Source organism: Mirounga leonina, unplaced genomic scaffold (genome assembly GCF_011800145.1).
Source record: "Mirounga leonina isolate KUSES-001 unplaced genomic scaffold, KU_Mleo_1.0 Mir_481, whole genome shotgun sequence".
Classification (NCBI taxonomy): Eukaryota; Metazoa; Chordata; class Mammalia; order Carnivora; family Phocidae; genus Mirounga; species Mirounga leonina.
This window is the reverse complement of record NW_023270773.1, coordinates 2358554-2383710: the sequence shown is the minus strand read 5'-3', so window position 1 is coordinate 2383710 and position 25157 is coordinate 2358554. Positions and strand designations below refer to the sequence as shown.

At 48.4% G+C, this 25157-nt stretch overlaps 1 protein-coding gene across 1 annotated transcript; it reads right to left on the bottom strand.

Annotated features, from left to right (window-relative positions):
* Positions 1–2293: 2293 nt before the first annotated feature.
* On the bottom strand, positions 2294–12817 carry LOC117999830 (immunoglobulin lambda-like polypeptide 5). Its single transcript, XM_034989216.1, has 3 exons — positions 12192–12817; positions 4124–4242; positions 2294–2752 (listed from the first exon to the last, which is right to left on the bottom strand). The coding sequence occupies exons 1-3, from the start codon at positions 12389–12391 to the stop codon at positions 2433–2435; spliced, it is 639 nt and encodes a 212-aa protein (XP_034845107.1). The 5' UTR covers positions 12392–12817; the 3' UTR covers positions 2294–2432.
* Positions 12818–25157: the final 12340 nt, after the last annotated feature.

Here is a 25157-nt window from a genome sequence, read left to right as displayed (position 1 = left end):
GCGTGAGCCCTGGCAAGAGCCCCCCAGGTCTGTCGGGAGCATCCCAATGCCCAAATCAGGGGAGCCCTGGCACCCTCTTTGGCCTCAGTCCCTCTGCAGGTTCACCGGTCCTCAAACTCGCCATCCCACCCCTGAGCTGCCCTGTTCCTGGCTGGCATCAGCCTTGAGACCTCAGAGCTTCTTGAGAAATCCATCTGTCCTCCAGCATCGGTCTGTCTGATTTCCCCCCCAGGTAACTCTCCCTAGTATCTTCTGTCTGGCTGGCTTGGTCTGTCTGTCTTTAACACGGTATCTATATTTCAGGCTCTCCTCCCTTCCAAGGAGAAGCTTCTTGCCTCACAGTCCCAGCCAGTGAGACCCCAGGATTCCAGGGAGGAGCTTAGCCATTAACCAGGAGGCCATGGGGAACCATGGACAATGGGCCCTGAGACTGCGCGGGGTGGACATGGTCCACACAAGAAGGATAAATATAGGGAGGGAGCAGAGGATGGGCTGTCCTGTCCTGCTGGCCTACCTTCTATTCTGGAATATTCTCTGGGCTATTCTGGGTAAGAATGAAACTGCCCCATAAGGAAAACTAAGGATTCCTACTATCCCAGAGGCCAGAGGAGATGGTCAACTGGAGAAGCAGCTCTGAGTCACAGCGAGGAGGGGTGTGTATGGGGGGGGGTCACTGGAACTGGCCCATCCTGTCCCCACCAGATGCTTCAGAGCAGGAATAGGCTACAGGGGGTGAGATGGCCAGACAAGAAGGTGAAGTTTCCAGAATGTCAGAACGATTCAAATCCCAGTCCTAGACTGAATGGAAAGGAGAGAAATTCAAATCCAAATTTCACTTTGGTCCCCAAAGAGAGAGAAAGCACAGTCAACTGGGTCCCTCCACTGAACACGTAACACAGTGATACAGCCTCGAACACAAACCCTCGGTCACCCCCGGCAGCACACCCCCTCCCCGCCAAACCCAGGCCCACCTGCCGCTGCTTGGGAGGCTCAAAGTCCAGCCTCCTCTTTGTGGGGGCTGGTCTGGCCCATGGGAGCTTGAGAGGGGGCCCCCTCCCCCCGCATCTTCAGTTCCTTGTGGGGTGAGCTTCCCCGCATCCCCAGCCATGGAGGGGTAGGAGGGAATGTCTGAGTGACATATCACATCCCAGGTAACTTCCTGGAAGGAGCTCGGTCTGTGGCCCGGCTGGCTTGGGGAATGTCACCTGGAAGAACTGACAGTCCTGTTTCCAACACAGACATGATGGGGCCTGTGCCCTCTGCTGAGCTGAGGCCCGTGGAGGGTTCTGGATGCTACCACACGTCCTAGGCACAGGCCCCACACGGCCGTGCGTGCAATAGCATGGTTGTGTGTGTACTGGCGTGTGCATGCAACCTGATCGTGCGTGTGTACGTGCCCAGTCTGTGTGCGGGACGCGGAGCCTGGACCCGCCACCCTGAGCTAGCTCCCCGCACGGCAGTCTTCCTGGTTCTCAGGGCCCATTCCCAACTCCTAAGAAGGTGAATCAGTTTCCCAGATTTGTCCAGGGCATAATCCAGAATCTGATCTTGACATTGAACTCAAGGCCCCAGTGACTACCGATGGACATTTTGGGTTAGTGCTTGTGGTGGGTCAGTGATGGATTGGACTCTACAGGGTCCCTGCCTCCCAAGGACCTTGCATGCAGCTGGGGCCCCCATGACACACGTGGGAGGAGGAGCCCTCAGTGGGAGTGTGGGATTGAATGGCTAGGGTCGAGGGACTGAGGGTCCTGTAGTGAGTGTGACAGAGACGTCTGTGGGAGGGGCACAGGACAGTGTCACTGGGGAGGCAGGAGCAAGGGGACTGCTAAGAAAGAGGGGACACTCTAGGCTGTGATGATGGGGAAGGAAACCAGAAAAAACATGGCGTCGAGCAGGGGCCTACCAGGAAAGGAGAGTGGACATCTCAGGAGAGAGCTAGTCCCTGACAGTGAGGCCCCAGGTCCAAGGAGGAACTCAGACATTATCCAGGAGTCCACAGGGAACCACGAGCAGTGGGCTTTGGTACTGCTGGTGACTGACATGGTCCGTGCAGGAAAAGTAAGCATAAAGACATGGTGGAGGATGGCCTATCTTGGTTCTGCTGTTGGTATCTCCTGTTCTGGAATATTCTCTGGCAATTCTGGGTGAGAGTAAAACTACCCCTTGCAAAAACATGACAATGCCTTCTGCTGACTCTTTTCCCACAGGGTGAAAAGAATTGTGTTCACATTTGAGGATGGTTGAGTTCAGGATGCAAAGTGTTAGAAGCACAATGAGCAGAGAGCACGATTTCTGATTGAATAAAGGACATTTTATTGAGTGTCGAGCGGGTGCAGCGAGAAGGGCTGGGGTGACCCTGGTGGGAGGGCAGATCTGCCCGGAGGTCCTGTGGCTCCAGGCCCCCTTGGATGGGGGAGGGTGTCAGGGACCTAAGAGCACTCTGCGGGGACCACCTTCTTCTCCACGGTTCTCCCCTCGTGCGTGACCAGGCAGCTGACGCTGCTGTATGATTTCCACTGGGCAGGCGACAGGCTCAGGTAGCTGCTGGCCGCGTACTTGTTGTTGCTCTGTTTGGAGGGCTTGGTGGTCTCCACGCCCTGGGTGACGGGGCTGCCGTCTGCCTTCCAGGCCACCGTCACGCCACTGGGGTAGAAGTCACTGACGAGGCACACCAGGGTGGCCTTGTTGGTGCCGAGTTCCTCATAGAATGACAGGAAGAGCATGACCAAGGGCGCGGACTTGGGCTGATCTGTGTGGACAGAGGAGAGAGTGGAGAGATGCAGGGAGAGTCCCAGTGTTGGGCAGCCCTTCCCTTATCTACAGTTTCTGTGACTGTTCCCATGGTGGCCATGTTTGTTCACCCAGGGGATCCTCCTTACCACTCCAGCCCTGGACAGCAAGCAGCCCCCCATGCTCCCAGCAGCTCTTCCATGTCACCTCTCCCAGATGTGTGAGAGGTGCATCTGCAGCCTCAGTTTCGTCCTCAGCCCCGCATCTGGGCCCCATATCACTTCATTCTTCTGGATCCAGGTGCTTCCCCTGTGAACTGGAGTCCCCTACCCAGCCTGCCAGGACAACTCTGACGGTATGTATGGAGGTCCCGAGCCCTGCACCCAGTGGGGCAAGGAGCCCCTGTCCCCCTCAGGAATAGCTCTGTCCCTGCCTCCTGGGAAGGCTGGGTACTCCAAGGCTCTGCCATCTCCCACATCTCTCCTGCCCTGACCACAGGACCCTTCACTTCTGCAGCCTTCTTGGGGCTACTCCCCGCAGACGACAGGCAGGGTGGCCCCATGGCCACCTCAGCACTTCTGATGATTCCTGACTTTAAGGGGCAGCTGTGTAGCTCTGAGCCCCCACTCACTTCCCACTTTGTCATCTTCTGAGTCTAAAGTACCCTTTGAGGAAGGCAGGAGGCCACCCCTTGGACAGGTGAGACACCTGGGGATTATAGGGCTCCAGGGACAGGTAAGACTCTGCCCCATGGTACCTGCTCCCTTCTGACCAACATCCTGGGAGGGCTGTGTTTCTGGTCACCTTGCCCTGCATTGCTTGTGTCTCTGTCTCCATGTCCCCATGGCCTAGCAGAGGCCCTCAGCACTTCAGCCTAGAGCAAACCAGACTGTTCTGTCCCCCTCCTATGGGCCTCCCCTTTGGCTGCCCCTCTGTGTGCCCAGAGGCTGGGCTCACAGCCCCAGCCATGTCCCTAGCCTCCTGTGTGGTCCTCCTAGCCTGGATGGGCATCAAGCCCGCAGCCAAGACCCCAAGGGACTCTCTAAGGCTACCCCAGTGCCCCTAGTCAGAACCAGCCTCAGACCCCACACAGGTGTCTGCCCTGGAAGAAGGGAAGGAGCCCCCATTTTTGGATCACTCACCCCCAGCCTAGAGCCCTGGAATCTGGACACATTCAATCGTCAGATTCTAAAGGTAAATACTTGTACCATTGGGGTCCTTCCTACTGGTTTCCCTGAGACCAATCCACTTCCCCAGATCCCACAGATCTGCTAGAAGGTCAGTCCTTAAGGCTGGGAGGGCAGACAGGGAGCAGCCCCCAAAGAAAAGTAACTTTCCCAAGACAACAGAGGGGTGGGGCAGGTTGGGAAATGTGGTGAGAGCCACTTACCTAGGACGGTGAGCTGGGTTCCTTCACTGAAAACAAACCAGGATGACTGAGTTTCAGGCCAAAACCCACCAGGCCAGCACCTGGGGCCTGCCCCCTGGGGGCCAGGCCAGAACAGGAACCTGTGATGGGCATAAGGCTGTAGCAGGTGGGGCTGGGCAGCCAGCCTCCTAGAGGCTGTGGCACACCTGGATGAGCCCACAGCCCAGAGGTGTCCCCATGCCCAGCCCCCTGATTGAGGCAGACTCTACCCATGTCTTGTATATTTCCCCCCTTTCCAAGGCTGTCCTGGTCACCTCCTAATCCTCAGTCTGATGGTGACACTGCATAGAGTGGGTGTTTAGTAAATCCCTGGGTGCCTTGTCCTCTCATGTGGTGTGGCAGAGCGAGTCCTCAACTGGCTCAGACCTGCCTGACGGTCTCATTTAGAGCTTCCGAGGGTTCCTCTCCTACAATTTCCCATGGTCCAGCCAGGTGGCTTCCTTCCTGCTCCTACTGGTCTGGGACTGGGTCATTCCTGACTCATTGTACTTCCATGTGTAGACCCCCCACTTTTTCTCTACACATCAAGTCACAATGCAATCCCACCTCTTTGATGAAGCTTTCTGTAATCTCTCAGACCACTGTTTTTCTGTCCACCTGTCTGTGCCTCTGTCCATGTGTTCATCCATCCATCCATCCATCCATCCATCCATCCATCCATCCATCCATCCACTCACCCATCTATCCATCCAAAAGTAGCTCCAGGCACTGTTTCATATGCTGGGACATGGAGGGCCTTCCTGGCTTTCATCTCCATCTCTCCCTGAAAGCTCTCAAGTCAGGGCCAACAAGGCCTTCTTCCTGGGCAGTTCCCCAGTTCCTGTTGTACATTATGTCTTTACAGGATGCAACATAGAATCAGCCTCTGTTTTCAGTGACTCTCTTCCTGTTGGTACTGAGACCTCCCATTCTCCTCCCCTGACTTCTCTTTCACCCCTGCCCATGCATGGCAGCTGACTCCCAGATTGGCACCCTGGGTCCTCCTTTGCCATCTTCCTATACTGTGGATTCCCACTACTGCCCATTTGGTGAAGTTCAAGTCTAGGCCAGCTCTAAACCCTCTCCTTGACTCTCCCTAAATTGCCTACTGACCATCTCCAGCTGGATGTTCAACAGGAATCTCAAACTCACCATATCCAAGTGAGATTGACCACCTTCCCCCCAATCCAGCTCTTTTTTCTGTCTTCATCTTGTCACACATGACCATGAGTGCTCTCACTACCCAAACCTCAGGCCAGATCTGTAGCTTCAAAGCAATCCCAATCAAATTCCCAGCAAATTATTTTGTTGATATTGGCAAACTGATTCTAAAGTTTATATAGTGGGGCAAAGGACTCAGAATAGCTAACACAATATTGAAAGGAAAGAACAAAGTTGGAGAAATGACACCACAAGGCTTCGAGACTTACTATAAAGCTACAATAATCAAGACAGTGTGGTATTGACATAAATACAGACCAATGGAATAGAACAGAGAGCCCAGAAATAAACTCTCACACATACAATGAAATGATTTTTGACAAGGGTGCCAAGACCATTCAATGGGGGAAAGGACAGTCTTATCAATAAATGGTGCTAGGAAACATAGATATTCACATGCAGAAGAATGAAGTTGGACTCTTACCTAACATTATATACAAAAATAAACTCAAAATGGATGCAAGGCATAAATATAAGAGCTAAAACAATGAAACTCTTAGAAGAAAACATAGGACAAAAGCTTTACAACATTGGATTGGCAGTGATTTCTTGGATATACTGAAGGCACAGGCAACAAAAGAAAAACTAGACAAGTTGGATTTCATGAAAATGTCAAAATTTTGTATATCAAATGATGCTTTTGACAGGGTAAAAAGGCAGCCCACAGAATGAGAGAAGATATTTGCAAATCATATATGTAATAAAAGGTTAATATCCAGAATATATAGGGAACTCCTAAAACTCAACAAGAAAAAAACAAACAACCCAATTCAAAAATGGGCAAAGGACTTGAACAGGCATTTCTCCAAAGAACATATGCAAATGGCCAATAAGCACATGAAAGATGCTCAATATTACTAATCATTAGATAAATGCAAATTAGGACTACAATGAGATACCACCTCATATTCATTGGGATGGCTACTATTAAAAAAACAAACTAGGAAACAAGTGTTGGTAAGGATGTGGAGAAATTGGAACCCTTGTGTAATGTTGGTGCACAAATACCGCATGATTCCACTTATGTGAGGTATTTAGAGTAGTCAAAATCATAAACAACAGTCTTAAGTTACCAGTGGATCAAAGAAGAAACTACAAGTGAAACTAAAAGATACTTTGAGATGAATGAAAAGAAAACCCAACACACTAAAACCTATGGGATTCAGTGACAGTGGTGTTCTAAGGAAAATTTATTGCTATAAAAAGTCTCTATTAAAAAAGAAGAAAGATGGGCGCCTGGGTGGCTCAGATGGTTAAGCGTCTGCCTTCAGCTCAGGTCATGATCCCAGGGTCCTGGGATCGAGTCCCGCATCGGGCTCTCTGCTCCTTGGGAGCCTGCTTCTCCCTCTGCCTCTCTCTCTGTCTCTGTCTCTCATGAATAAATAAATAAATAAATAAAATAAAATAAAATAAAAATAAAAATAAAAAAATAAAAATAAAAAAGAAGAAAGATTTCAAACCAATAACTTAAGTCTACCTTAAGGAAATAGAAAAAGAAGAGCAAGTTAATTCCAAAGCTAGCAGAAGGAAGGAAATAATAATGATTAGAGTAGAAATAAATGAATTAGAGAATAAAAAACAATAAGGAGAACCAGTAAAACCAAAAGCTGGTTCTTCGAAGTTTAGCAGCTCTGAGAAATCTTTACCAGATCGACAAATACAAAACAGAGAAGATTCCAATTATTAAAGTCAGAACTGGGGCACCTGGGTGGCTCAGTGAGTTAAGCATCTGCCTTGGGCTCAGGTCACGATCCCAGGGTCCTGGGATCGAATCCCACATTACGCTCCCTGCTCAGCAGGGAGTCTGCTTCTCCCTCTGCCTCGCTCTCTCTGTCAAATAAATAAATAAAATCTTTTTTTAAAAAAAGTCAGAACTAGGGCGCCTGGGTGGCTCAGTTGGTTAAGCGACTGCCTTCAGCTCAGGTCATGATCCCAGGGTCCTGGGATCGAGTCCCACATCGGGCTCCCGGCTCAGCAGGGAGCCTGCTTCTCCCTCTGACCCTCTCCCCTCTCATGCTGTTTCTCTCCTGCTCACTCTCTAATAAATAAATAAATAAATAATCTTAAAAAAAAAAAGGCAGAACTGGAAGTTGGGACATTATTACACACCATGCAAAATTGAAAAGGATTATAAGGAAATAATATGAACAATGGAATACCAACAAATCAGATAACCTAGTTGAACTGAATAAATTCCTAGAAAGACACTAACAACCTAAACTGACTCAAAAAGAAATAGAAAACCTGAACAGGCCTATAACAACTAAAGAGATTAAAATGGTAATCAAAATCCGTTCCCATAAAGAAAAGCCCAGGATGAGAAGGCTTCACCAGAAAATCCTACCAAATATTTTTATGTATGCATGTGTGTATGTACAAAATATTTATTTATTTATTTATTTATTGAGTGCATACAGGCACATGAGCGGGTGGGGGGGGGAGAGGGAGAGAGAGAGAGATTCTCAAGCAGACTCTGCCCTGAGCGCAGAGCCTGAGGTGGGGCTCGATCCCATGACCCTGAGATCATGACCTGAGCCAAAACCAAGAGTCAAACACTTAACTGACTGAGCCACCCAGGCACCCCTGTACCAAATATTTAAAGAAAATTTAACACCAATCCTTCACAAACTCTTCTGAAAAATAATAAAGAAAGGAACACTCCCTAACTCATTCTTTGAGAATTACCCTGATTTCAAAACCCAACAAAGACATCACAAGAAAACTACAAACTATCCCTTATGAATACACATGCAAAAATGCTCAATAAAAAACTAGAAAAGCGAATCCAACAGTATATTGAAAGAATCATACAGCAAGTGGGATTTATCTCAGGAATGCAAGGGGGTTCAACTTAAGAAAATCAATCAACACAACATATCATAATAATAAAATGAAGGATGATAGCCAGGTGATCATCTCCATTGATGCAGAAAAATATTTGACAAAATTCAACACAATTTCATGACAAAAGACTTTAAAAACTTGGAGTAGAAGGCACCTTCCTCAACTTTATAAAACCATCTATGAAAAATCCACGTTGAACATCATATTCATTGGTGGAAGACTGAACACTTTTCCCTCAAGGTCAGGAACAAGACAAGGATGCCTATTTTTGCCCCTTCAGTTCAACACTATACTGGTGAATGGCTAAACAAAATGTAATACATTGAAAAATGAAATACTTCTCAGCAATAGAAAGGAACAAGCTATTGACAAATGGAATAACCTGGGTGAACTTCAAAGCCGTTATACTGAACTAAAGAAGCCAGACTCAAAAGGTTCTGTACTTGGAATATTCTTATTCAGTTATAAAAAACCAACAAACTATGATTCACCCAACAATCTGAACTGACATCCAGAAAATTAGGCTGGGTGTAAAACGCTAACACCAAATGTTACAAATTGTGTGATTCCATTTATAGAACAATCTTGAAATGACAAAATTAGAAATGAAGACCAAATTAGTAGTTGCCAGCGGATAAAGAAAGGGCTTGGAAGGGACGGAAATGGGAGTGGCAATAGAAGGGCAAGATGAGGAATCTGCAGTGAGGGAAATGTTCTGTGCCTTAACTGTATCAATGTCAATATCCTGGTTGTGATATTTTACTATAGTTTTACAAGGCATTACCATTGGGGGAAACCAGGTGAAGGGGACATGGGGTCCCCTGTATTGTTTCTTACAACTACATGTGAATCTACAATGATTTCAAAATAAAAAGTTTAATTTACAGAAAGGTTATATACTGCATTATTCCATTTATATGATAGTCTGGAAAAGGCAAAACTATAGGGTCCCAGAGAGATCAGTGGTTGCCATGGTTGGGGCAGAGAAACGGACTGATTACAAAAGGGACACAAGGAAATTTTGGGGGGTGATGGAAATGTTCTCTATCTTGATTGTGGTGGTAGTTACATGACTCTATGATTTTATTAAAATTTATACAACTACTATACCAAAAAGAGGGAATTTTACTCTGTATAAATTAAAATAAAAATAGAAATCTTTATTACATTACTATAGTCACTATATATATATATATATATATATATATATATATATATATATATAATGAGTTTATTATTCTTTTCCATGGATATACCATAGTTTATTTTACCTTCTCGTATTGTTGGACATTGAAGGGCTTTCTACTTTTTCCTCTGAACACACTTACAATATTTAGCTGAAGTTCTGATTATTTCCTCAAGATAAATTTCTAGGAGTGGAATTACTTGGTTAAAAGGAATGCAGATTTTTATACATCTTGACACACGGTGTCATTTGTTCCAAGAATTTCTTCTCCCACTGACCATCCATGACAGTGCCCAGTCCTCCCCCGTCAACCTCTGGCACCATCACTTTAAATTCACCTGCCAATTTCACAGGTGATCTTGGTCGTTGTGTGGACAGCCCCCTCTCTGCAGCTCTCATCTGCCGTCAAAAAAGCTGGATCCATTTTCCCAAGACACAAATCTGACTCTGAGAGTCCCTTATGTAAGTCCCTCAAGGACCTCGGGAAAAATCATGGGGGCGTGAAACCCCCTGCGGTCTGCCACCCTCCTCACCTCCCCCAATCTCTGCTGTGCCTGCGCGCCTCACTCTCCTTTCAGCCTTTGCTATTCCCTTTGCCTGGAGACACCCCATCACTGGCCAACAGCGTTTCATCTGTAAAACCAGCTTGGTCATTTCCCCCCGTCCCACCTTACTGCTCTAAAAATGGTCTATCGGTCTGTCCTCAAGACTGCACGTGACCCCCTTGGTTCAGCCCCATCGTCTCTACATCCACCGGCCCTGAGTGACCGGAAAGTGAGTAGACTTCCTTGGGGGAGACCAAGGCCTTGCAAACCACCCCTTCTCTTGGCCCATTTTATTAAGATGCAGGACAGGCTGGTGCAGTCACAGCGCTCTCTTAACTGGCTAGCAAAAAAGCCAGGGGGGCATCCTGGCTCCTCTCTTTCCTGTTACTCCCACCTCCTGAATCTCCAACTGCCCGTCCACTCTGCCAAGGACACAGCCACACCCTCCTCAAAGTCTCTCTAGCTCTGGATTCCCACCCTCAACCACCCAAGTCTGATCATGTCCTTTCCTTGCAAACATTCCCCAGGATGCCCCAGATGAAGTCTGTCCTCCAGGGATGGGTCCTCTATGTCAGGGGCTGGTCACCTGTTCAGCCTTCTCTCAGACCATCTTGGCCCCAGTACCCACTCGTTCCAGCCCTGCGGACCACTGGGAGCTTCCTGGGCATTCTGTGCCTCTATTACCTCGCCATTGTCCTTATGTGTGGTTGCTGCTTCACCTGCCCCCTCTCTCGCTGGACCTTGAATTGGGGCCAAAGCTTTGTTCCCCTGGGATCCCAGCCCCAGCACAAGGCCTGACCCCCCATGGGGGCTCCATCTCTCCTTGTGTTTCCCAGGGCCCTGCTGGATGCTGAGATGCCAGTCCTTGCCCAACACCCACAGGTGCTGACCCACCCTTCATGGCTGGCCTGCTAATACAGAACAGAAGCATCTCATCCTGTTCCAGTCCTGCACCATGGCAACACCAGCATCCTTGGGGTGGGTGTCAGGCTACAAGGCCCTCACCCAACTAGGACCCCTAGCTTTGCAGGTAGGCAACTGAGGCTGGGAGAGGCAGACTTGTCAGCCCCACAAGTTAGGAGATGGGGGTGGGAAGACCTGGCAGCCATCAGGCTTGCGTGTTGGAGTCTGCACAGGCTGTGTGACATTGGGCAGGTCCCCTCAGCTCTCTGGATCTCTATCCTCATCTGTAAAATGGGGACGATAGCAGGCTCTGCCTTGTGGGGCTGCTGAGGGATGTTCTGCCCCTAAAGTGATTAGTGCCCACAATGAACGTGCTGTTGTGTCACTCATTATCATAAGTGGACCCAGATGCTCGGCACTTAGTCCAGGGACTTCCCACCGCACACAGAGAGAAGGGCCTGGGGTCACTCAGCAAGTGGTGGCAGACCGTGGCCCCCACAGACACTCGAAGGGGCCTTTCCCATGGAGGCGCTTGCACCCTGGGTGGGCTTGAGTTCTTAGGGGGTCAGTCACAGGAAGCGGCCCTGGCTGAAGGTCCTTGGCTGAGGGTCTGGTGACCTAGGGACAGCAGGGAAGGCCCACTCTGATGTAAGAAGCATTGGCTGGAGGGGCGCCTGGGTGGCTCAGTCAGTTGAGTGGCTGCCTTCGGCTCGGGTCATGGTCCCAGGGTCCTGGGATTGAGACCCACATCGGGCTCTCTGCTCAGTGGGGAGCCTGCTTCTCCCTCTGCCTTTGCTGCTCCCCCCGGCTTGTGCTCTCTCCCTCTCTCTTTCTCTCAAATGAATAAATAAAATCTTTTTAAAAAAAGAAAAGAAGCATTGGCTGGAGCCTGCACCCTAGTGCTCCAGGGGGTGGCCCCTGCCCAGCAGGGGAAGGGCAAGGAGGTGGCTCATCAGTTAAGAGGAGGCGGCCTGGGCACCCTGACCCAGTCACAGCACCTACCACCTACGTGGGTATCCTGCCCCTGCCTCCTGTTTCTTCCCTACCCAGAAGACCAGGGTGAGGTGAGTGAGGCACTAGCCTTGGGTGCAAAATTTAGGAATGCCAAAAAGCTCAGTAATTAAGACAAATAATATATTAATACAATACTAAAACAAATGAATGCAAATGAATACACCATGGACAAAATGTCAACACTTTAAATAAAGCCAGTGTCTGTCCAGGCTGCCCCCTTCTCACTGATTCTTCCTTGTCCTTCTTGTCCCCTTCATAGCCGCTCTTTGTCCCAGTCCCAGTTCTGGCTGCAAAGACCCTCTCCTCCCTCACCCCCATGACTCCCTCAGTCCCTTACCTGTCCCACGGGCTCCGAGAGCTCCTTCCTGCTGGGGCTCCAGGGTCTGGGGTGCTGTTCGGTGGGTCTACTGTCAGTGGGGGCAGCCGACCATGGGCACCCACAGCCAAGCCCAGCAGCAGCAGGGGCCAGCATGGCTTGGGGCCAGGGCTCTGCCCCCAGGGGGCCTCAGAGCCCACCTGACCTGTTCCCAGCCTCATTTGCCCTCAGGGTCAAAGGACCTGCAGGCTTGAGCTCCCTGGAGGAGAGTCAGTGAGTACCCTGGTCCTTCTTACTGGCAGTGGCTATCCCAGTGTTCCCTGGCCCAAGCGGCCCGGTCCTCTGCCTGAACCTTCTCTCCAAGGCCCATGGCTGTTACTCCGGGGGGTCTCTCCCAGCGGGCCATTGGCCAACTGCCCTGCTGTGGTCGGCATCCAGAGCTCAACCGTCTCCCACCACAGCTGCAAGCCTGGTCTTGTCCCTGGGGCCCTGGGTGGGCCACACCTGCTCCTGCCTTCCTTCTCAGAGGGCGCCTGGGTCTGTGGAGCCTCTCCCCTGGGACTGGAGAAGCCATGGAGGCAGTGAAATGCCGGTGGGGTAGGAGTTGCCTGCGTTCAGTGGGCTGGGGCTGGGGCTGCTGTTCTGACCAGCCTGGGGGCAGGGGTGGTGACAGGGGAGGAAACAGGTGTCGTTTAGCAGGAAGCCGATGTTCAAGTTCGGGAATCATGATACAATTATAAAAATAGGGTTTAATGCACCATGTCCAGCACCTCATGGGTGTCATCTCTCTCTCTGACACACACACGCACACACTCACACACTCACACCCTCATAGATTTTAATTTAATTTTATTTTTTAAGATTTTATTTATTTATTTGACAGAGAAAGACACAGTGAGAGAGGGAACACAAACGGGGAGTGGGAGAGGGAGAAGCAGACTCCCCGCCGAGCAGGGAGCCCGATGCGGGACTCGATCCAGGGACTCCAGGATCATGACCTGAGCCGAAGGCAGTCGCTTAACCAACTGAGCCACCCAGGCGCCCACCCTCATAGATTTTATCCAGAGGTCACCATCATGAGCATGGCGTTGGCACACTGCATGCAGTAATGGTTTCCGTGAGACTCCTTTCCCATTTCCCCGAATGCCCACGCACTGTCCGTCCCGGAACCCCGCTTCGGTGTGGGGTGAGCAGCGGCAATGAAGAGGGACCGAGCCCCCGCGTGGGGTGGCAAGAGCCTGGCTCTGCGCTGGCACTCCCGGGAGGGATGCTCTGGTCACCTCTGGGGCTTCCAGGCGTCTGGGAGGTGGGGCTGGCAGCAACTGCCGGCTCTGCTCACTTTCAGGACCATGGCGAGGTCCAAGTTGGCAGACAATGGATGTGAAGTTGCTTCTTTGCCCTTTAGTTTTTTAAAAACTGTGGTAAAATATACATAAAATGACGTTTGCATCTTAGCCATTTTAAGTGTACAATTCAGTGGCATTAAGCACATTCACACTGTTGTGCAAGCCTTACCACCGTCCCTCTCCGAGCTTGTTCATCTTCCCAGACTGAAACGCTGTCCGCTTGAAACATGGTAACTCCCCATTCTTCCTCCCCACCCCCCGCACCCACCATCCTACTTTCCGTCTCCGTGAATCTGACTCTGGGGTCCTCGTATATGTGGAGTCATATAGTATTTGTCCTTTGAACATGCTTTTTAAAGATTTCATTTTATTTCTTTATTTTGGGGGGTAGGGGCAGAGGGAAAGAGAATCTGAAGCAGGACTCTGCGCTGAGCATGGAGCCGACCTGGGGCTCCATCTCATCACCAGGAGATCACAACCTGAGCCGAAACCAAAAGTCAGGCACTTAATTGGCTGAGCCACCCAGGCACCCCTGAACGTGCTTTTTTTTTTTTTAATTTAAATTCAATTAATTAACATATAATGTATTAATGGTTTCAGAGGTAGAGGTCAGTGATTCATCACTCTTTTTTTTTTTTTTAATTCATCAGAGACAGAGCGAGAGAGAAAGGCAGAGGGAGAAGCAGGCTCCCAAGGAGCAGGGAGCCTGATGCGGGACTCGATCCCAGGACCCTGAGATCATGACCTGAGCCGAAGGCAGACGCTCAACCATCTGAGCCACCCAGGCGCCCCTGATTCATCACTCTTATATAACACCCAGTGCCCATTACATCACATGCCCTCCTTAATGTCCATCACCCAGTTATCCCATCTCCCCATCCACTGCCCCTCCAGCAACCCTCAGTTTGTTTCCTATAATTAAGAGTCTCTTATGGTTTGTCTCCCTCTCTGATTTTTTCTTGTTTTATTTTTGTTCTTTTCCCCTATGATCCTCTGTTTTGTTTCTTAAATTCCACATATCAGTGAGATCACATAATTGTCTCTCTGATTGACTTATTTTGCTTAGCATAATATCCTCTAGTTCTAACCACATCATTGCAAATGGCAAGATGTCATTTTTTTGGTGGTTGAGTAGTATTCCATTGTGTATATGTGTGTATATATATATATATATATATATATATATATATACACCTCATCTTCTTTTTCCATTCATCTGTTGATGGACATCTGGGCTCTTTCCATAGTTTGGCTATTGTGGACATTGCTGCTATAAACATTGGGGTGCAGGTGTCCCTTCAGATCACTACATTTGTATCTTTGGGGTAAATACCCAGTAGGGCAATTGCTGGGTCGTAAGGTAGCTCTATTTTCAACTTTTTGAGAAACTTCCATACTGTTTTCCAGAGTCACTGCACCATCTTCATTCCCACCAATAGCGTAGGAGGGTTCCCCTTTCTCCGCATCCTCGCCAACATCTGTCATTTCCTGACTTGTTAATTTTAGCCATTCTGACTGGTGTGAGGTTTGTATCTCACTGTGGTTTTGATTTGTATTTCCCTGATGCCGAGTGATATTGAGCATTTTTTCATGTGTCTGTTGGCCATTTGTATGTCTTCTTTGGAGAAATATCTGTTCATGTCTTCTGCCCATTTCTTAATTGGATTATTTGTTCTTTGGGTGTTGAGTTTGATAAGTTCTTTATAGGTCTTGGATACTAGCCTTTTATCTGATATTTCATTTGCAAATATCTTCTCCCATTCTGTCGATTGTCTCTTGGTTTTGTCGACTGTTTCCTTTGCTGTGCAAAAGCTTTTTATCCTGATGAGGTCCCAATAGTTCATTTTTGCCTTATTTCCCTTGCCTTTGGGGACGTGTCTAGCAAGAAGTTGCTGCAGCTGAGGTCACAGAGGTTGCTGCTGCCTGTGTTCTCCTCAAGGATTTTGATGGATTCCTGTCTCACATTTAAGTCTTTCAACCATTTTGAGTATTTTTGTGTATGGTGAACATGCCTTTTAAATGGAGAAGTACAGGGGCACCTGGGTGGCTCAGTCGGTTAAACGACTGCCTTCGGCTCAGGTCATGATCCTGGAGTCCCTGGATCGAGTCCCGCATCGGGCTTCCTGCTGTGCAAGGAGTCTGCTTCTCCCTTTGACCCTCCCCTCTCTCATGTGCTCTCTCTCACTCTCTCTCTCTCAAATAAATAAATAAAATCTTTAAAAAAAATAAATAAAATAAATGGAGAAGTACAGCGAGCATAACACATATGGAGGACGGCTGTTATGATCACATTTCTTATTGCTGTTATTGTTAGTGTGGCCACCAGCCGGTCCATCTGGTGGGGCCGAGAAAAAAATCACCAGCTTCAAAAAATAAATGAAACCCTAGTTTCATTATATATATATCACCTGTCACTTTTCAAAGTTTGTCTTGTAACTCAGAGGGTTGTGATAGCAGTTCAGTGGTTGCAACTAGTGTTTTGCAAAAGTGAAGTAGCCTAGAGCAGGTGGGAGAACGGAGAGCGCCCCGTGCAAGGAGCGGGCTGGTGACAGTTCATGGGATTTTGCTTCAGTAATTGAAATACATAGATGTACTCTGGATGATGATGGGAAGTGCATTTCTTACTGGGAGTTTTGATGGCAAAACTTGTGGAAAACGCTGTCTAGAAGCACACTGGTTTGGCTGCGCATGCCAGCAGAAGCTAGTTGGCAGGTCCACCCTGCCCTTCCCGGCTGATTGGCCTAGAGTTCAGGTTTGCAACCTTTTGTTTTAGGTCCTCTGTATCCCAGTGTGTCCTGGAGCAGTGTGGTCCTGGGGGCTCGTCCATCTTTGTGAGGCTCCCCCCTAGGGTCTCCCAGAGTGAACTTCATGGGTGCCATATGCCCTAGTGGAGCCAGGCCATCCCAGGTGCTCCCTTGGCATCTGTCCAGCCACGGTGCTGGGATGCTGTAACAGACAGACATACTGACTTCCTCCTATCACATGGAGCTCATGAGGACCACAGAGAGGTCGAACTCCATGGAGGATTACGACTCTGCTCGGCTCCCTGTGTCCCACACTCCGTGACCGATCATCCCCAAGGGCCAGGCACTGTGTCCTGGATAGCTCAGGGTCAACAGGGAGATGGGCACAGCACGGAACAATAACGGGGGCCAGCACCCTAGCAGACGTCATACAAGGGACAGGGGCAGACCTTGGGAGGCCCCTGATTCAGCCTGGTTTTTCCTCATTGTGATGCTGGGCCCACTCCTGCCTCTGACCTTGGGCTTTCAGCACCTTTGGAGCTGGGGACGGGTCTGTCCCAGGGGTCCAGATTGAAGCTGCTCCCCCCCAGCACCCCTGTGAGGGTGTGACACTCACCCACTGCCCAGGGTTCAGAAGCTGTGGTTCCACTTGGAACAGCCCCAGGTCTCAGGGAGAAGGAGGGGCTGGACCTAAACTCAGGGATCCCGGTTGCCCTGACACAGCCTCTGGATGGCCACAGGAGAGACCGGATGCTGGAGGAGGGAGCTGGCTCCCAGGAGGGGCGCAGCAATCAAGGAAGCAGGGCTGCAAAACTCCAGTCGGAGACTTGGTCAGGATGTCAAAATAGCCCAGACTGAGTAGGAGGGAAGGGGTGTGCAGTTTAGAACCCAGTGGTGCCAGAGACCAAGGGGAAGTGACTTTTCTTGCCCACATGTGTAGGTTGAGTGCAAGCCTCTCAGCAGGTGAGGTTGAACCAGATGATGAGGGCTAAGGACGTGCTTTCTCAGACTTCGATGGGCAGAGAATACCAGGGACCTTGTGAAAATGTGGATTCACATTCAGCAGGTCTGGGCTGCCCCAGAAACGAGGCATTTTTTAAACAAGCCCCCAGGTGGTGCGGTGGCAGCCAGCCAATATACGGACCACACTTTGAGTAACAAGGTGCAAATGCAGCTCTGCACTGCCCCCTGGTGGCCTAGCTGAATGGTGTTTGTAGGTAATAGAGACCACTGGTGGTCACCTGTGGCCAGAGGTGCGACTCTGTGGGACAGATCTGACGTCCGCTGAACTGAAGTCGAGATCGAACTGGATCGTCAGAGGGTAGAACATTCGGAAGCCCGTGCCTCTTCGCGGGCGTAGTATTGAGATGCAGAAAATGAGAGGAGAGTGCCGATTTGAGGGACTTTTCCACACTTCCCAGTTAGAAGGTAGTCCCTGGAAGCGGAGGGAAGAGTTGTGGTTGGTTTGTACGGACAATCACCCTCCCAGCTCCATCCGCCTCAGCTGCATTCCAGATAGTTCCGCGTAGAATTCCTGCTCCCCAACTTCGGGCCTCCTTAGCGTTATGCCTTAGCTCTGTGATGAGAAATGAAGCCTCAGGGAAGGGGACAGGAGGCTTGCAGGGGATGGCAGTGTTTTCTTTAGACTTTAACTCTTTTTCATATTTTTCATTTTGAGGGAGTGATGTAAGGCGGGCTAATGTTATCCTGAATTTATTCTCATTATTTTTTTTCTTTTGGGAGGGTAAACTATTTGCATCTCCTACCCTCCTCCCACCCTTGATCTGATCCCAAATATCAGAAACCATATTCAGGATTTGTTCAAACAGGTTCCTTCATTCAGTAATAGTGGTTGGAGACTCTGATACCCCTGTTTCCTCCCTCCTCCTCCTCCTCCTCCTCCTTCTTCTTTCTTCTTCTTCTTCCTTTCTTTTTCCTTATCTGGCTGTTTATTGAAACATTTCATTCTGGATTCATTTGTGATCTTTTTGTTTTGTTAATTTTACTAAATTTTTAAGTTTTTTTTTTTAAGATTTCATTTATTTGAGAGAGATAGCGAGAGCAGGAACACAAGCAGGGGGAGTGGGAGAGGGAGAAGCAGGCTTCCCGCTGAGCAGGGAGCCCGATGCGGGGCTCGATCCCAGAACCCTGGGATCACGACCGGAGCCGAAGGCAGACGCTTAATGACTGAGCCACCCAGGCAACCCAAGTTTTTAAGTTTTAATTCCAGTGCATAATGTACAGTGTTATATTAGTCTCAGCTTCTGATACTCCACTTTCAGTAGTACATGGAACAACTAGATGGAAGATCAACAAGAAAATAGAGGATTTGAACAACGTTGTAAGCCAACAGACATCTCTAGAACAGTCCATCCACCAATAATAGCAGTGTACACATTCTTCTCAAGTGCACATGGAACATTTCCCAGGATAGACCCTGGTAGGTTGTAGGTGATAAAACCGGTCTTACTAAATTTAAAGGGATTGAAATAATACAAAGTATAGTCTCTAACCACAAAGGACTGAAACAAGAAAGCAATCACAGAAGCAAATTCGGGGAATTCACAAATCTGTGGAAATTGGACATGTTCCTAAATAGTCAATGGGGCAAAAGAAGAAATCACAAAAGAAATTAGAAAATATTTAAGATGAATGGAAACGAAAGCACAACATGCCGAAACTTGTGGGCAATGATGTCTTGGATATTGTACCAAAAGCACAGATAACAAAAGAAAAAAATAGACAAATCAGACTACATCAAATTTAAAACTTACATGAGTCAAAGGACACAATCGAGAGTGAAAAGGCAGTACACAGAATGGGAGAAAATATTTGCAAATCAAATACGTGATACAGGATTGATATTCAGAGTGTAGAAAGAACTCCTACAACTCAAAACCAAAAATCCTAACCCGGGGGGTGGGTGGCGCCTGGGTGGTATAGTCGGCTGAGTGTCCGACTCTCAATTTCGCTCAGGTCATGATCTCAGGGTCCTGGGATCGAGCCCCATGTTGGGCTCCACACTCAGCGGGGAGTCACCTTGAGATTCTCTCTCTCCCTCTGTCTGCCCCCACTCGCGCATGTGCTCTCTCTCTCAAATAAATAAATAAAATCTTAAAAAAAAAACACAACAAAACCAACCCAGTTAAAAAATGAGCGAAGGACTTGAACAGCCATTTCCCCAAAGATATACAAATGACCAACGAGTACATGAAAAAAAGTTCAAAATCACTCATCATTAGGGAAATGAAAACCAAAACCATAATGAGAAGCCACTTCACATCCATTGTGATGTCTATTATTAAAATGTTCCCAAGGTCCATCTTTCCCTTTTATAGCTGAATGCTGTTCCATTGTATGGATAGACCATGTTTTGTTTATTCATATGTCGATGGACAAATGTTGTTTCTACCTTTTAACTATTGTAAATAATGCTGCCATGAACATAAGTGTACAAATAGGTCCTTGAGATCTTATTTTCAATTCTTTGGTTATATACCCAGAAGTGGAATTACTTGATTATATGCTAATTCTGTTTTTCATTTTTTGAGGCTACTCTGAATGGTGTTCCATAACAGCTGTGCCATTTTGCCTTCCCACCAAGGGCACGAGGGTTCGGATTTCTCTACATCCTCACCCCCATTAGTATTTTCTGTTCTTTTAATCGTAGGCATCACAGTAGATGTGAGGGACTTGAACAGCCATTTCCCCACGTCCATGTCCCCAATGTGGATGGGCGCCATCTGATCCATCGAGGGCCTGAATAGAACAAAAAGGCAGAGGAAGGTTGGAACCGCTCTCCCTCGGCCTGTCTGCTTGAGCTGGGACACTGATCCTCCTCTGCCCTGGGTGCGCCTGGTCCCCAAACCTTCAGATTTGGACTAGAATCTACACCATTGAACCCCCCAGCTCTTGGGCCTTCGAACCACACCACCAGTCTGTGGGGCTTCCAGCCTGTGGATAACAGACGATAGGACTTCTCAGCCTCCATGATCACATGAGCCAATACCTTATAATAAGTCTCTAGATATTGCTATATCTATCTGTCTGTTTCCTATCCATCCATCTATAACTCCTATTGGTTTTGTTTTTCTGGAGAACCCTGACTAATATAAAGGTCAAGGTCAAGAAGAACATAGGGGTCAGGGATGGGGTAACATTTTGTTTGGATGCAATTTTCCATTAATAATTTTAAGTATATAAGAACATCTATAATTTCACTAATTAAATTTTCCACCTGTGCATGTGCAAATCCACCATAAATGAAGTTTATGGCTGAGTTAAGGCACATGGGGAATATAATTTAATCAAGAGAGGAGGGAGGAGGATCTGGGGGGTATTTCCAAGAGACCGGAAGAAAGGGGGGCTCTGGGCATCAGGCTGAGCAGGTGTGAGGCTGAAGATGACGGGGAAGATGTGAAGGGGAGAGACGGGGGGGTATGGGCCAGATGTCCCCAGGAGGCTGAGCCATCATTGCTCACTGGGCCCCTGTGTGTCCAGGCGGAAGGTCAGCCAGTTCGGAAGAGGAGCTGGTTGCTTCGGATGAGTGATGCGGTTTGAAGTGATGGCCACTCACTCATTCATTCAAAATACCCTAGTGCTTAAAATGCCAGGCATTGTTTCCAGAAGCTTAAGATAAGCAAACCAAACAAAGGCGTGAGGCCTCTCCTGTCTGCTGTCCCATCCCCGCACCCTCCACCTGGCTGAAGGAGCCTTTCTGAGCCCCCGCCTCTGTAGGGGTCTGTGACCCTTGTAGTCCTGGCCTGTGGTGGCTGAATGGCAGCTCTTTCAGTCAAAGGATGAGGTTGACCCCCCCCCCCCCCGCCCGCAGAAGCTGACTGGGGCCAGAGGAGTGGCTCCATGGGACCCACAGAGAAACACCAGCCCTGACCAGCCCTGTCCATCTCTCCCTGCCTTGTCAGCACCACTGGGAAGATGAGACCCCAGCTCATTGACTATTCAGCAGCCTTTGACAGGGGTTGACCTTGGCAATACCTCAGTCTGACTTGCAAATAGCCCAAAACACAATACCCAAGGGAAAGCCTTTGAAAAAGACATCTGTGTTACATGTGGGAAGTCAGATTTCTCCGAGATACAGAGGCTGAGCAAAGCTCTTAAAAATATTTATATCAGAAACCACTAGAACACACGCAAGCCTGACACATGCCTGGGGGGGAGGGGTGGGCTCAGGTTGCACAGGCCGCTCTGTCTGGCCTACCCTTTCATGCACCCCAGAGGTCCTCTCCTAGGATCGGCCACCACCTGGGTCATATAGGTAGCGCCTTCAACTGAAGCAAAATCTCAATTTTATTTTATTTTATTTTTTAAAGATTTTATTTATTATTTATTTGAGAGAGAGAGAGCATGAACGGGGGGGTGGAGGGGCAGAGGGAGAGGGAGAAGTAGGTTCCCCATTGAGCAGGGAGCCCGATGCAGGTCTCGATCCCAGGACCCCAAGATCATGACCTGAGCTGAAGGCAGACGCTTCACCGACTGAGCCACCCAGGTGCCCCACAATCTCAATTTTAAAAAGAAATCAAAGTTAAGCATTAAAAACAAAACCAATCAAATAAAATTCCCTTTCCATTCACTCAGGGAAAAGGCCAGAATTCTTAAAATGGCTTCCGGGCCCTCAGCCTGCCCCTTAGCGACCTTGTTCCTCCTATTCTCAGTACTCCTGGTCTGGCTGTTCAGAGAACATTCATAGAACATCCTGATCGCCCTTCCACCAGGCACCACCCTGCCCTGGATGCCCTCACCTCTGGTCTGGCCGTCCTCTTGTCTGCCTGGCTCACACCCTCCCCACAGCAGCTTCTGCTAAGGTGCCCCCCCCCCCCAGAAAGGCCTGTCCTGCCCCAGATCAGGACAACATTCCCATGACCCTCTGTCCCAACCTTGTTTTATCACCACCTTACAGATGATATATTTACTTAGTTGGTCAGTTTTTGTCTCCTTCCACCACAATGTGAGATCCCCGAGGGAAAAAGCACTGCCTCCTGACAACTGCGTCTTCTGTGCTGGATGTGCCTGTCAGTCGACACTCACTCAGTGTTTGTTGAATGAAGAAATAAAGTTCTTGTCCATTAGGGAAAAATAAGGGGATGGGGGGGTGGGCAAGATGGATGAAGGTGGTCAAAAGGTAAAAACTTCTGGGGAGGCCTGGGTGGCTCAGTCGGTTAAGCGTCTGCCTTCAGCTCAGGTCATGATCTTCGGGTCCTGGGATCCAGCCCCGTGTCTCCCTCTCCCTCCGCCGCTCTCCCTGCTTGTGCTCTCCTCTCTCTCTCTCAAATAAATAAATAAAATCTTAAAAAAAAAAAAAAAAGGCACAAGCTTCCAGTTGTAAGAGAAGTAAGTCCTAGGGATATAATGTACAGCATGGGGACTATAGTTAACAACACTGTAATGTATATATTTGAAAGTTAAGAGAGTTGATCTTAAAGGTTCTCATCACAAGAAAAATATTATAACTATGTGTGGTGATGGTAGTTAACCAAACTTGCAGTGGGAATCATTTTGCAACAGATACATATAATCATATTGCACACCTAAAATGAATACAGTGTTATATGTCAGTTATGTCTCAATTAAAAATACATTTTGATGTATGAAGCACGTCCAAAAAGAAGTGGGATGATATTTCAGATGAGATTGGGTGGTATGGTCGTAGACATGATATTTCAAATATTAAATGAAATTCAAGATTCTGTTTATTTGGGGGTATTTATATTTTTCTGGATGTACAACCTTTTGGATTATAGATACATAGCTGATTTTCCCTTTGTTGTGGTAATGTTTTGCCATTTAATTAAACTGTAAGAAGCTAATCATTTTACTCTTCTTAATAGCAAAAATAATTTGAAAGTGTTTTATTTATCTTAGCCAATGAGAGAAGCACATTAGATTGAACATCAATAATATAATTGCTTGTTCTCTGAACAAATAAGAGCAGAAGAGACTCATCAGTCCCTTAAAGAGTGAAATCTGAAGCACAATATAAGCATGTAGTTAAGTCTTTTTTTATTAAGCCTTAACAGAACTTGCCACATTTAAAAAAATGCAACTACTAATCTTCTCTGTATGCAAAGATATATTTCAGATATATTGAACAGCTAAAAGCAAAGCAAAATAAACAGAAAAAAGGTGCATTAAAATTTTTTTTATTGGGGCGCCTGGGTGGCTCAGTCGTTAAGCGTCTGCCTTCAGCTCAGGTCATGGTCCCAGGGTCCTGGGATCGAGCCCCGCATCGGGCTCCCTGCTCGGCGGGAAGCCTGCTTCTCCCTCTCCCACTCCCCCTGCTTGTGTTCCCTCTCTCGCTGTGTCTCTCTCTGTCAAATAAATAAAATCTTTAAAAAAAAAATTTTTTTTTTATTAAGTAAACTCTACACCCAACGTGGGACTTGAACTCAGGACCACAAGATCAAGAGCCCATGCTCCACTGACAGAGCCAGCCAGGCACCCCAAGTTAGTGCATTTTCAAACCTAGAATTAGGAAGGGTTATGTAACAAGACGCAGGAGCCAAGAAAGAAAAGATGGAAACGTTCGGCTGCCCGGAACGAACCCCCCATCTGTTCGTTCTTCGGCCACCCCATCTCTCAGAGCAGCTTTGGCAGCTCCAGAGTTTGAATCACTGTCGGATGCTGGGGTTTGGGATCTAAGAACCCCCTCGGGGAAAGACTGAAATTTGACCTGTGGCCAGCAGGAGGCGCTGTGGCCTTGTCCCAGGGTGTTCGCATGAGGGCGACTTATAGCAGCCTACCGGTCTCGCATTGGGCTTCAGGCTCACTGATGGGGACTCAGTGGCAGAGTCCACGGCACCTAGACTTGCGTACTGACCCAGCAGCTGCTTCCTCCCTGTCCCTGTCATGGGGAAAACCCTGTGTCAAGCCCCAACCATCCCAGTGTCCCAGATTAGTGCTGATTTTGAAGGGTGCTCCTCTGCCTCACCCTCCCCCTGTCTGTAGCTGTGGCCACCACCTACGTGCAGACAACCAGCCAATCATTATGGGCAGTGTTCATGTTCTTTGCAATGTTATTTTCCCATTTCTGTTGACTTCCCTCTACGCTCCACAATCTTACAAACTATAAACCAAAATAGACACATTATCAGATTTCTCTAGAGCAGCTTTCTCCTCCTCAGTCCCTTGGGGGTGGCTTTGTACAGTTCTGGCTGAGCTCAGCTAAACCACGTTAGCAGAATTCTCTTCCCTGCACGGCTTGGCTAGGGTGAGGTGTAGGGGAACACTTATGGAAGATCTGGAAGTTGTATGCAATGCTGCCATCACCATTTCTGTGCCAGCTTCTTCCACGGGTCACTGCCAGCACCGAGGTTGATGTGGGAGAGGAGATGGGTATCCAACTGTGATCTGATCCCAACTGTGGATGTGGATGACCTCGAGCGAGCACAGGCTCAACGCTAGAGGAGATGCAGTAGCCTGCGAAGATTGCTCCACCGCTCACTCCACGGCGTGAGTAATCCCTTGTTCTGCATCCCTCGCAGTGATTCTGCTTCTCTAGTCAACCCTGACAGACACTCACCTAGACCCAGACCCTCGGTCTACACATCAGGACTCTCCATCTGCCTCCAACATCTTTCGAATTAACATAGTCCTTTTGGTTTCCACTGCTAGTACCTTCATTCAGCCTCTGGAGCTTGTAGTAGATGCTGTCAGGGACCTGCCTGTATTCCCTCAACACTTGCATTTCTGTTTGACTTTTAGTTGCTATCACCCGGGCATCTCTGGCCACCAGCACCATCTGTGCCTGTGTGCAGGGGAGGACAGGGGTGCAAGAAATTAGCTCCTCCCAGAAGCAGCTCTCAACGAATGACCAATGAGAGTTGGTACATAGACACCTCAGTTCTCCCACCTTTCCACAGGGATAGTCTGAGGTTTGTGTT

What these genes read in the sequence shown, in the direction of transcription:
- LOC117999830 (XM_034989216.1), bottom strand. Translation starts at nt 12,391, where the DNA reads ATGAGGCTGGGAACAGGTCAGGTGGGCTCTGAGGCCCCCTGGGGGCAG. An exon ending in TCTCGGAGCCCGTGGGACAG is followed by an intron (nt 4,243 to 12,191) that starts GTAAGGGACTGA and finishes TGCCCATCACAG; the next exon opens with GTTCCTGTTCTGGCCTGGCC. An exon ending in AACCCAGCTCACCGTCCTAG is followed by an intron (nt 2,753 to 4,123) that starts GTAAGTGGCTCT and finishes CTGTCCACACAG; the next exon opens with ATCAGCCCAAGTCCGCGCCC.